This window comes from Drosophila bipectinata, chromosome 4 (genome assembly GCF_030179905.1).
Source record: "Drosophila bipectinata strain 14024-0381.07 chromosome 4, DbipHiC1v2, whole genome shotgun sequence".
NCBI classification, from domain to species: domain Eukaryota; kingdom Metazoa; phylum Arthropoda; class Insecta; order Diptera; family Drosophilidae; genus Drosophila; species Drosophila bipectinata.
In genome coordinates, this window is record NC_091740.1 from 18080794 (window position 1) to 18094486 (window position 13693).

The following is a 13693-nucleotide window of genomic DNA, read 5'->3' on the forward strand; positions in this document are numbered from 1 at the left end:
CTTACGAAATTTGGCATGTCGTTTTATGTCGTTTAACTCTCTAACTCAAAAAACACAGAAGTTATACCATTTCCGATCAATCAGTTATATGGCAGCTATAGGATATAGTCCGCCGATCCGTTCCGACTTATATACTGCGTGCAAAGGAAAGAAGGATGTGTGCAAAGTTTCAAGTCGATAGCTTTAAAACTGAGAGACTAGTTTGCGTAGAAACAGACAGACGGACAGACGGACAGACGGACATGCTCATATCAACTCAGGAGGTGATCCTGATCAAGAATATATAACTTTATAGGGTCGGAGATTTCTCCTTCACTGCGTTGCACACTTTTGACCAAAATTATAATAAATTATATTATAAGGGTATAAAAAAGCTAGCTTCGGGCGGAGCCGAAGTGGATATACCCTTGCAGTTGTGATCGCATATAAATTTAGTAGGTCGGCTCAATTAAAAAATAGAATATGTACGATTCTGGCCTGAAAAATTGAAAAATTGAATCTGTACACGAATCAAAAACACGAAATTTGGGTCATTTCCGATTGTTTAATTATATGGCAGCTATAGGATATAGTCGGCCGATCCTTATGTAATATGGTCTGTTTTTTGCCAAAAATAGCACTAATGCGAAATCCGAACTCTAAAAACATCAAAGTTATACCATTTCCATACCATAAACCGATCAATTAGTTATATGGCAGCTATATGGCAGATATAGTCGTTCCGACTTATATACTGCGTGAAAGAAAAGAAAAGGGTGTGTGCAAAGTTTCAAGTCGATAGCTTTAAAACTGAAGGACTAGTTCCCGTAGAAACAGACAGACAGACAGACGGACATACTCATATTAACTCAGGATGTTATCCTGATCAAGAATATATATACTTTATAGGGTCGGAGATGTTTCCTTTACACTTTTGACCAAAATTATAATACCCCCAGCAAGTGTAGAAAAAAATAAAAATGAATTATTTAACTATAATTTTAGGCCAAACGCCAAAAGACCCTAAAGAGCGACACTTTGAGGGTGATGGAAGTCGAGGATAAGTTCAATAAACACGTTAAGCAGCCTGGCACTGTACGGAGCAGGAAGGATACCTACCAACCTGTATTTCTCTTACTCGGAAGCTTATTGAAAGGGAGCTTGAACGTAAATCCGGTCGGTAATAGTTCCGATTTTTTATCAATTCGCAGTTTACTGAAAATAATTATAGTTACGTAGTTATAGAAACGAAGCTATTAAAAATTTTTAAATGATTGATTGAATGATCAATGATAGCCTCAATGATGATTAATACCTACCTTATTATATTGTAAAAATGACATAATTAATTGATTTACTTTATGCAAATTTCATCAAATAGCTTTTCTACTTTATATCCATTTATTGATTGCACCTTTCGAAACATGTAATAGTTATAATTATCATTCTATTATTGAATAATTTGCGAATCAATATATCAAATATATAAAAATTATTTATAATGCATATATCTGATTACAATTCTTGAAAATATGCATATTTTTAAATTCGCAACATGCACAAATCTGACTTTATTTTTATTTAAGATAGGACAAACTAACATACATACATATTCTTCCGTTTTGTTGTAAAAGCGTATGAATGCTCTATGTACATGATTACTATGTTTATATTTGATTTCAGTGCATAGTAAAATTACATTAGCAAATTTTTTGCGAAACGCATAGGACTCAATCTCTGATACAATTAGTGTTTAAATGACTTTAGGTTATCTAGATAACAAAAATAGTCTGTTTTATGTTACTTATTGAATATTTGATTTACGTGTATAAAAATTTTAAACAAATTTCATTTAATAAATTACATTTAATAAAAATGATCTTGTGATCATGAGTATTGTTTTTAATTTTTAAATTTTTTTAAGGTTTTTATTTAGGCATTTGATTTTGAAAGAGTTAAAACACAAAAGGATTTATTAAATTTCTCTTTTTTTCCTTTTGCAAAATGGAAAATAGTTAAAAGTATGATGTTTCAACTCATAGCTTTCTAAATATTTGTTTTCGGATAGCTAAATAATGTTGACAATTCTATTAATATAAATTGTATTTTCTCCATAAACAGAAAAATAAAACCAAGATGAATGCCTTTTATTAATTCTAGCATAAGATAAATACAAATGGACAACAAAAATTAAGTACTCAAATTTATATTTAATAATGATATTTCCGTTATGTTTCGTATGTTGTCGTATTTTAGAATACCATAGATAAACTATTTAACGCTTAAATGATTATATTAGGCCGAGTCTTTGGTTATCTTATCGTAAATTTAAGATCTAGAAGTTTCTTAAAGTACAGTCGGCAATGCCGGAGATTGATAAATATTGCTGAGATGCGGTGGACACAAAAACGAATTTGAGCGATTCCCAGAAATTGGCTTTATAATGCTTTTGAGACTGAGTATTCTTAATAAATCTAAAATCCGCCATACCCACCTATGTCGGACGGCTTTATTCGGTCAAAAACACTTATATGTTGAGCAGGGTGATTATGGTGTGAATGCGGATGGGTATAGTTTGAATAATTTGCTTGTGATGGGGGGTGACTATATGGGTGGTGCCCATACGGATAATTGGGACTGGGCATGTGCAAAGTTGAAGTGCTGCCAGGCCCAGCTCCTGGAACAGGACTACCTAGGCTATAGTGGCTATGGGCTGTTGGATATTCTCCAGTGTTATGCTGGGGATGTGAACCATACGCAGTTGGCCCGTAAACGGAGTTCACATTAACTGGAGGCAAATGTGACATGTGATTCGAAATATGTGTGGGGTCCATATAAATCGGGTGCGGATGTGGATGATGTGTAAGTTGATTTGGTTCCGAACTATTAATAGCTGCCCCAAGAGTAGTATTCACTAAGTGAGCATGATGCGCGTATCCTGAAGAACCAGGAATGGGGTATTCCATTGTGTTACTACAGTTATTGTTTATGGTGTCTCCATTTCCATCAGCTTGCAAACTACCACTATAAGAACTATCATTTTCCAATGTTGAATTTGAAACGGATGTTACTAGACTAGTAATGGACAAACTGTTATTTATTCTATTGTCATTCGAAGGTATACAAGACTCTTCCTGGACTGAAGTCTCTTGATGTTGTTTTTGTTGTGGTGAGAGTTGCTGCATTCCTACCAAATGACTATCTATTGCTGCTGCTGAATTACCCGATGGTTCATGGTTCCTAATATCAGGAATTTGATCCACAAGTGACTCCAGCCCAGACAGGCTTTTACGTGCAATATCTGTGCCAAGGGATACTGAATGTATCTGCTGTTGCTCATTTGCTACTCGTGGACTCAAATGCTGGTGATGGGCAGAAATCACCACGTAGGGATTGGAATTCTGATTCTCATATCGAGGCCAGTTGTCTGAGTGCTCTTGAGGATAAGACAACTGCCTCAGTGACTGGGTCGTTTCATGGCTTTGAGATTGTGATGACCATAGCTGATAATTATCCGGCTGATGGGATAAGTGTAGGTCAGAATTATGAGGGAGATTTTCACCAGTTTGATGAGCGATTTGCTGACGCACCTTTCTTTGACTCCCAGGCAACTCTTGTGATTCGGAATTCTCAGTCGCATGAAAGTCAGCACTGACGCAAATGTTGGGTGAACTCGGTGGTGACGTATCTCCCAAGTTTGACTGTTCTCGCAACTCAATTCCATGTTTCAGAGAACTTTGATGAGTGGTCTGTTTTAGTGGAGGCTGATCCCGCTGTGTATCAATGGGCGGAGTACTCTGGGCAACGTTGGAGGAATGTCCTACAGGTGGGGTTCTGTGGCCGTGAACTTGAGTATAGTTACAATTGAGTGCTGGGGAGGCCATTGGAGAAACCGAAGCCGTATATAGTATGTGCGAGGGTGGCGGTGTATTATACAAGCTCGGTGTCATTTGATGATTGCTTTGTGGTGATAGTGCCACATGTTCAATGGAGTGCACTGCGGTTGAAGGTACGCAAACTGATTTAGAGTTTGCATTGGGTTTTGGATGTTTTATCTGTTTCACTCCAATTAAATTATCAATTGTAGGTTTTAATTTTTTTGGCCTGCCGCGTTTCTTTTTGGGAACTACGTCACTGTCTCCACCTGAGATCATCGACAAATTAAGAATGTTATTAATATCATGGTGTTGCATCTGTTGGCCTAACAAGCTGTTTTTTTTAATAGTAGGATCAATAATTTCCTGATCTTTTATCTTTTTTGGACGGCCACGTTTCTTCTTTTCTTGTGGCTGTTGCTGTATAAATACCGGCAAATACGAGTTGTCTCCAACGGCAGAATTAGAAGTAGAATTATTTACCATGGTATTGTCCCCACTTGTACCAAACGACCTGTTGGTGGTAGCACTACTGACGGATTCGATGTTTGTCTTCACTTGAATAAATTTCGCGTTTGAGAATTGGGCTTGACTTTCTGATCCAGATGGAGCATTTCCACAATCACTCGATGTCCTACTGCACACACCATTATCCGTTAAACAAACAGTTTTTTGATTATTGGCAAGGAGGGGCTTTTTTTTTTCGATGGACTCGGTTTGATTCTGCTCGCGAATACGTTGATCCGTAAAAACGCATTCCGAATCATCAATGTGAGGTATTACACCATTTAGAAAATCTCTAAACTTTTTAAGGGCTGCATAGAATGGAACTTTATCGGCAGCGCGAGGTAACTGCGCGCATCGTGCTGAGGAAGATGGCATAACCCAAATGTACTGAAATAGAAAATCATACATGTTAGTTTAATTTAATAGTTTTGGTTGAAAATATTTTTTTGAAACAAAAATTCATATACATATGTATAATTTCACAAAATAGCATATAAATATATGAACAAGCATAAAGACTTGTTAAATTAAAAGAATGATTTGATTTTAACTTGTTGTTTTGTTTATCATCAGATGGACAGATGGACATGGTTATATCGACTTAGCCGTTGATATTCTAGATATATCAAGAACATGAGAATCATCGAAAATCAAAAAATAAAATATTCAATGGGGCTGGGCACCTCTGTACTAAATGGTATCTGTATAACATGTGTCTAAGACAATATACAGTCAAATGACCAGAAAATTTAATAAATATACCGCAATCAAATTCTGAGTGATATTTTAAAGCAAAAAAAAAAAAATCCAAAATAATTATTCATGATTTTTATTTTTTCGGTCAGAAAAAAAAGAATATTTTTACATATTTTTCTTTCCCCAGGGAATAATGATTATATTGTGTATATAAATATATATATATATATATTTTTTTTCAATTAGAGTACGATGATTTTTTATACCCTTGCAGAGGGTATTATAATTTTGTCCAAAAGTGTGCAACGCAGTGAAAGAGACATCTCCGACCCTATAAAGTATATATATTCTTGATCAGGATCACCTCCTGAGTTGATATGAGCATGTCCGTCTGTCCGTCTGTCCGTCTGTCTGTTTCTACGCAAACTAGTCTCTCAGTTTTAAAGCTATCGTCTTGAAACTTTGCACACACCCTTCTTTCCTTTGCACGCAGTATATAAGTCGGAACGACCGGGATCGGCCGACTATATCCTATAGCTGCCATATAACTGATTGATCGGAAATGGTATAACTTTGGTGTTTTAAGAGTTAGAGAGCTCAAATTTGACATGAGTCAGCTGGAACTTGGTACAGATTCTATTCTATATTCGATTTTAACTGCAAGGGTATATCAACTTCGGCTCCGCCCGAAGTTAGCTTTCCTTTCTTGTTTTAGAGTAAGAGAGTTCAAATTTTACATGAGTGCTACTTTTGGCAAAATAATACGACATGCCAAATTTCATAAGGATCGGCCGACTATATCTTATAGCTGCCTTATAACTGAACGATCGAAATTGACCCAACTTTCGTGTTTTTGAAGATAGAAAGCTGAAACGTAGTACATATTCTATTTTTGCTCAGTTAATCCAACCAAACAAATTTCATTAGAATCGGCCGACTATATCCTATAGCTGCCATATAACTGAACGATCGGAAATGGTATTTGGTAGAAATATCAACTTTCGTATTTTTGAAGATAGAAGTTTGGGACTTTTTTTTAGATTTTTTATTGTAATTTATTGGTTTTATTATGATGTAATCATAAGAATCGGCCAACTATATCCAATGTTTGCAATATATATCCGGTTTTAACTGCAAGGGTATATCAACTTCGACTCCGCCCGAAGTTAGCTTTCCTTTCTTGTTATAACTAAAATTTAAAAATTGTAGCTGTGTTCTGTGGAGTGTAACTTTTTTACCGCTCGCTCCTGCGAGCAACTAAAACTGGTATGTTCTTCTTAAAAATATATAGATTAAGGCGTCAATAATTTCCTTTGCCCGTTTTGCCCCTTTCCAAAAAAACAATACATGTTGCAGGTGTTTTATGAGTTCTCTCATGCAGCGCTCCTCGAAGTTTGGGGGGAGAGCCACTGGAAAGACGACGCTGTTAGAGGTTTAAATTAAATATTATAACTAATAGAACCATATTTAGTAAAAGTTTTAGTTCTTTTTATAAAAAACTTAAGTTTATATAAAAACAAGAAAGGAAAGCTAACTTCGGGCGGAGCCGAAGTTCATATACCCTTGCAGTTAAAACCGGATATATATCGCAAACATCGGATATAGTTGGCCGATCCTTATGGGAATAGGAATATATAATCCAATTTATTACAATACAAAATCTAAAAAAAGTCCCAAACTTCTATCTTCAAAAATACGAAAGTTGATATTTCTACCAAATACCATTTCCGATCGTTCAGTTATATGGCAGCTATGGGATATAGTCGGCCGATCCTAATGAAATTTGGTAGGTTGGATCAACTGACCAAAAATAGAATTTGTATTAAATTCCAGCTTTCTATCTACAAAAACACGAAAGTTGGGTCATTTCCGATCGTTCAGTTATATGGCAGCTATAAGATATAGTCGGCCGATCTTTATGAAATTTGGCATGACGTAATGTTTTGCCAAAAATAGCTCTCATGTCAAATTTGAACTCTCTAACTCTAAAAACACCAAAGTTATACCATTTCCGATCAATCAGTTATATGGCAGCTATAGGATATAGTCGGCCGATCCGGGCCGTTCCGACTTATATACTGCGTGCAAAGGAAAGAAGGGTGTGTGCAAAGTTTCAAGACGATAGCTTTAAAACTGAGAGACTAGTTCGCGTAGAAACGGACAGACAGACAGACGGACAGACGGACATGCTCATATCAACTCAGGAGGTGATCCTGATCAAGAATATATATACTTTATAGGGTCGGAGATGTCTCCTTCACTGCGTTGCACACTTTTGACCAAAATTATAATACCCTCTGCAAGGGTATAATGAAGTAAAAATGCCAGTAAGGCCAACTCTTGATGTAGGCGGCGGCCATAGGCGTGGTCAAATTTCCAAAAGAATAAAATTCGAAATGCGACTAAAAATAGTACAAGCATATATGCAAAATTAGAGCCCAATATATCTAAAATTGGAGATTATGCAAAAAAAAACGGCGTTTCCGCCCGAAGTAGGCGTGGTCAAATTTAAAAAACAAAAAAATTCGAAATTTTAAAAAAATAGTTTAAGCGTATGTGAAAAATTTGAGGCCAGAATCTCTAAAACTGGAGATTCTGCCAAAAAAAACGTCGTTTCGGCCCATAGTGCACCGGTCCGCCTCAATAGTAAGGATGTCGGAAATATATCAAAATATCAATATATCGATATATTTTCTCTTAAAAAAATATTATTATCGGAATATTTTTTGGGCAAAAATAGTCGATAATAATATTTTTGAGTTGGTATTTCCGATATTTTATGTTTGGTCACTCTTAAGCCAGAAATTGGCATTAAGTTATCTTATCACGCCTGGAAGTACGGTTCCATCTGAACGGTTGGCTTCTGCCATTAAATGTATTGTCTGTGACTCCCGTAGTCGAATGACAGACCAGCATATAACCGAAAGAGTTTTTTTAAATCATTGAAGAAAGATTTGTTTTGTAATTAAGAGTAATTAGGAGCATTAAATAAGATAATTAGGTAATTAGCATTATTTAGTACATATTCCATAAATTAATTAGTTTTTAAAAAACTTTTTTTTTATATTAGGTTTTTTTATAATTAAATTTGAATACAATGTCCTTAATAATTTTGTTATTTTTTATTTCAAATAACGTAAATAAAAGTTGCTTGAGAGTGGGTATAAATATTTGTTGTTTTTTAAATTCACTTTTTAAATAAAAAATAGCTCCTTTTTGCAGTTCATGGCGGATGAAAACACATATTAAAACCTTTTTTAAATTTACAAATAACCTTTTTTCAATTTAAGCTGACCATAAAAAATATCAAAAATACTCGATATATCGATTTTTTTATGTGATATTTCTTAATATTATCGATTGATATTTTTTTCACTGCAAATATCATCAATACGATATTTTTTTAAAAACCAACAACCCTACTCAATAGCTCCCCCATCCCACAGGTAGACAACCCCCTTCCCACAGACAGCAGTCCGACATGAGGCTTTGACATGAAAATTAAAGCTACGGACTTCTTCGTAACCATCATACGGCCAATATGGAAGTATGGAATTCAGCTGTGGGCCACTGCCAGTAAGACGAACGTTAAAACGATTCAGATGTTTGAAATGAGCTACCATCTACGAGGTCCTCAATTTCCCATGGGTGGAGACGAGATTCAAAGCCGAACCAGTTGGCCGCCTCTCCTCTTGATAACAGCGAGCAGACGAGAAGGCTGTTCAGGACCCACCCGCAGGACCTACCATGGACTAATCCAGTGGTGGGCAAACTCAATTTACTCGCGTAGATAGGGCTTGAAACTCTGCCACAGCGCTGCCGTAAAACTGATAGTGTGAGCATTCTCAAATTTTTTCGGAAGCCATCTCATTTGTTCCCATTTTGCACATAGCCCAAAACAGGCCAAACTAAAAAAGAAAAGAAAAATGTTTTGGTTTAGGCAAATTTTCCAAATTTAAGAAATTTGGTTGCAACAAGTTTTCTCCATAGAAAATATAGATGGGAAAGCGTAGTTTTTCATTTGTTGAAGAACTTTTGCTTCTTCATTATTTGTGCGCAATAGTTAGACATAGAATTCACTATTTTAGTGCCCATTTAAACATTTGATTTAACGAAAAATTAAATGAAAAACTTTGTTTTTCCGCCATAACCATTACTCTAATGCCAAACCTAATTGGTGTTTTTAGAGCTAGAAATTATATTTGCTATGAATTCTATATTTCGCAAAACAATACAACCCACCAAGTTTCATAAATATCAGCCGACTATACCTTGTAGCTCCCATATTACTTCAATATCGGTATTATCGGTATTCAATAATATATATATATATATATATATAGCTTTCAGAAAATGTTTTCATGCCAAATTATTATAAACAGATAAATTATATTACTTTATAAAAGCAATAATAAAAAACTTATATTTTCGGTTATTGCCTCTATCCTTTAATTACCAATTGGCCATTGTAATAAAAAGGGGAAATTGTAATACAAAATTTTCGTGTTTTCCCTATTCTCCTCAATCGTGCTAATCCGAATGCATTTTGTTGTTGGAGTGCCGAAAACTTTTCACTGCAAGAAATTCATTCTTGTTTTTGTTTCTGCCAAAATGGTCGATCAGAAGCGATGAATTTCTTCTTCTCAGAACCTTTTTTTTTTTAAGTAAGAAGCTCTGCATTATTTGTCGTAGTATAATAATAAACTGTTGTAAAAATTGAAGTCCCTCCCTTTAATTGGTGTAATAAAATGTATTTTTATACCCTTGCAGAGGGTATTGTAATTTTGTCCAAAAGTGTGCAACGCAGTGAAGGAGACATCTGCGACCCTATAAAGTATATATATTTTTGATCAGGATCACCTCCTGAGTTGATATGAGCATGTCCGTCTGTCCGTCTGTCTGTCCGTCTGTCTGTCTGTCCGTTTCTACGCGAACTAGTCTCTCAGTTTTGAAGCTATCGTCTTGAAACTTTGCACACACCCTTCTTCCCTTTGCACGCAGTATATAAGTCGGAACGGCCCGGATCGGCCGACTATATCCTATAGCTGCCATATAACTGATTGATCGGAAATGGTATAACTTTGGTGTTTTTAGAGTTAGAGAGTTCAAATTTGACACGAGAGCTATTTTTGGCAAACCATTACGACATGCCAAATTTCATAAGGATCGGCCGACCATGTCTTATAGCTGCCGTATAACTGAACGATCGGAAATGACCCAACTTTCGTGTTTTTGAAGATAGAAAGCTGAAACTTAATACAGATTCTATTTTTGGCCAGTTGATCCAACCTACCAAATTTCATTCGGATCGGCCGACTATATCCTATAGCTGCCATATAACTGAACGATCGGAAATGGTATTTGGTAGATATAGCAACTTTCGTATTTTTGAAGATAGAAGCTTGGGACTTTTTTTAGATTTTTTATTGTAATTAATTGGTTTTATTATGATGTAATCATAAGGATCGGCCAACTATATCCGATTTTTGCGATATATATCCGGTTTTAACTGCAGGGGTATATCAACTTCGGCTCCGCCCGAAGTTAGCTTTGCTTTCTTGTTTGTTTTTATTTGGTTAGTGTTAAAAGAATATGAATGTAATATGAATAAATTACAGACCGTAAATTGCCTTCATTGTTAAAGCAAAAGTCAAGCAGCAGAAATACCCGAGGGAAAGCGTGCCTTGTGGTGTAGTTTTTTTTTGTTTTTATTTGGCTAGTGTAAAAACAAAACAAGAAAGGAAAGCTAACTTCGGGCGGAGCCGAAGTTTATATACCCTTGCAGTTAAAACCGGATATATATCGCAAACATCGGATATAGTTGGCCGATCCTTATGGGAATAGGAATATATAATCCAATTTATTACAATACAAAATCTAAAAAAAGTCCCAAACTTCTATCTTCAAAAATACGAAAGTTGATATTTCTACCAAATACCATTTCCGATCGTTCAGTTATATGGCAGCTATGGGATATAGTCGGCCGATCCGGGCCGTTCCGACTTATATACTGCGTGCAAAGGAAAGAAGGGTGTGTGCAAAGTTTCAAGACGATAGCTTTAAAACTGAGAGACTAGTTCGCGTAGAAACGGACAGACAGACAGACGGACAGACGGACAGACGGACATGCTCATATCAACTCAGGAGGTGATCCTGATCAAGAATATATATACTTTATAGGGTCGGAGATGTCTCCTTCACTGCGTTGCACACTTTTGACCAAAATTATAATACCCTCTGCAAGGGTATAATGAATGTTATATGAATAAATTACAGACCGGAAATTGCCTTCATTGTTATTCTTGAGTAGTTCTTTGTGAAATAGTTTATCTTCTTACCTATTTTGCTATACCAGTTGAATTAATCATTTAACGAGCTGTACTTTATATTGCAATTAGCTAAATTTGATTGATGTTTGTTGTGTACGCTGTCAGATAAGAACTCTTTACATTATTTTGATTTAGAACTCAGGGCCGGAAAACGATAAAATAATGGATATTACACCCCATTGACTGCAACCGTAGGATTGGAATTTTATGAATAATTGAAAAATCCATAAAAATATCGCAAGACTTTTTATACCCTTGCAGAGGGTATTATAATTTTGTCCAAAAGTGTGCAACGCAGTGAAGGAGACATCTCCGACCCTATAAAGTATATATATTCTTGATCAGGATCACCTCCTGAGTTGATATGAGCATGTCCGTCTGTCCGTCTTATAACTTTGGTGTTTTTAGAGTTAGAGAGTTCAAATTTGACATGAGAGCTATTTTTGGCAAAATAATACGACATGACAAATTTCATAAGGATCGGCCGACTATATCCTATAGCTGCCATATAACTGAACGATCGGAAATGGTATTTGGTAGAAATATCAACTTTTGTATTTTTGAAGATAGAAGCTTGGGACTTTTTTTTCGATTTTTTATTGTAATTGATTGGTTTTATTATGATGTAATCATAAGGATTGGCCAACTATATCCGATGTTTGCAATATATATCCGGTTTTAGCTGCAAGGGTATATCAACTTCGGCTCCGCCCGAAGTTAGCTTTGCTTTCTTGTTTGAAAATCTTTTTGATTTATATAATAAATATCTGAAAAATCAGCTTTCCTTGAAAGGGAATTTAGAAAAAATTGTTTTGCAGTTACAGATCATCCGATTTAATCCCACAACTACTAATGTTGGTCAATTTGGGAAACTTGTGACGAAAAAAGAACGTTACAAGCGACCCAAAACTATAGAGCTTTGGACTTTAATTATATACTCTACTTGTCTTAATTCATTAAACAGAAATTAAATGATATTAAAGCTGTTAAAAATTTTGGTGGTAAAGCAATACTTACTGTGTCAGTACCATCGACTCGACCTGGTTGACGACCGAAGTGAAACTCTTTTTTTCCCGAAAATACTTCAAATATCAACTTTCCATTGAAAACTGCTACTTTTGGTCGAAACCTTTGTAATTTTTCCAGGAGAATGCGACTTCCTTCTTTTATTTCTTTTCTGGTCAAATCGGCAGACCCTTTGGTGGCACGAGCTACCATATTGGTAAAACCGATTCCATGTCTAAGGAGCTTGTGATCCTCATCCGCGTTCATCTGCTCTTGAGTAAGTCCTGCCAAGTAAAGGCACTTCCAAAAGTGATTCCCCGGACCAGCATAATGGTGGCCCTTATATGCAGCAAATAGTCCAGGATTGATTCCAACCTTAAAAATTTAAGCAGTTTATTTTTTTTTTATACGCTTATAGCTACTGGATGATTATAAAGCGATTAAGAATCTACACGAAATTTACAACTCACTATAACGATATCAAGATTATCACACAGATGGTCTGGAATAGTCCTTTTAATTACTTCCTCCTCAGACATACCGTTGAATCTGTCATGCTTCTTGCGCTCCTTTCGTGCTGTTTGTGTCGTCCGTACATCGCCAGCAACATCATCACACATATTATTGTGTGACCTATCGAAATGACAAAGTTAAAAAAAACCTAAATTTTGTTGACATACGTATTTAAAGTGATTTTATTTTAATTACAAAAAAAAACGGTACAAACAATTCGTCCAATTGGTAATAACTAAATAATAATAACTTCGGCCCATCTAAAATACCTGTCGGGTCAGGCAGCAGCCCACCGGTGTAATTTTAATGTTTAAATATGTTAACGTAATGTTTGGTAATGTTTATTTATTAGGCTTAAGTTTATACAAAAGCTAGTTGATCGCAAGCCGACTCTCTCTCGGCCGCTCGACTCAACGGACTTTCTTTGGAGAGTTTTAGCTCGGCGATGTCTAGGTCGGGCCGCCCTCTCCACTTTCGAGAGCTTTAGCTCGAGGTGACTTGTCGGGCCGCCCTCTCTGTGTATATTACTTTCGTCCCTGCATGCACCATAAGCTGGTCTATCTGCGGATCATCCGGCTTCATCTGCATGCAGGAATAAACATTTTTTATAACGTTCAAAATTAAAAAATTCGTCTTTTTATTTAGTGCATTTACCGTTTGAGAATTTCATAAAAAAAACCCATAAAAACTAAAAAACAAAAAGACCCAAGCTTCTATCTTCAAAAATACCAAAGTATATACTGCGTGAAAAGGAAAAATGAGCATGTGCAAATTTTGAAGGCGATAGCT

The 13693-nt window shown here is 35.8% G+C and overlaps 1 protein-coding gene across 3 annotated transcripts in view; it reads right to left on the reverse strand.

Moving 5' to 3' along the window:
- Positions 1 to 1357: 1357 nt before the first annotated feature.
- Tdg (Thymine DNA glycosylase) overlaps positions 1358 to 13693 on the reverse strand; it is a 48862-nt gene continuing 36526 nt past the window's right edge. For 2 of the 3 annotated variants that reach the window (XM_043213465.2, XM_043213464.2), the window contains 3 exons: positions 12862 to 13024; positions 12404 to 12766; positions 1358 to 4748 (listed from right to left, as the gene is read on the reverse strand). In XM_043213465.2, the coding sequence (XP_043069400.1) occupies positions 2454 to 4748; positions 12404 to 12766; positions 12862 to 13024 (2821 nt within the window). In that variant the 3' untranslated portion in view covers positions 1358 to 2453. Of the gene's footprint in view, positions 4749 to 12403; positions 12767 to 12861; positions 13053 to 13693 lie in introns of all 3 variants that reach the window. The other variant, XM_070282331.1, reaches the window with a different exon arrangement.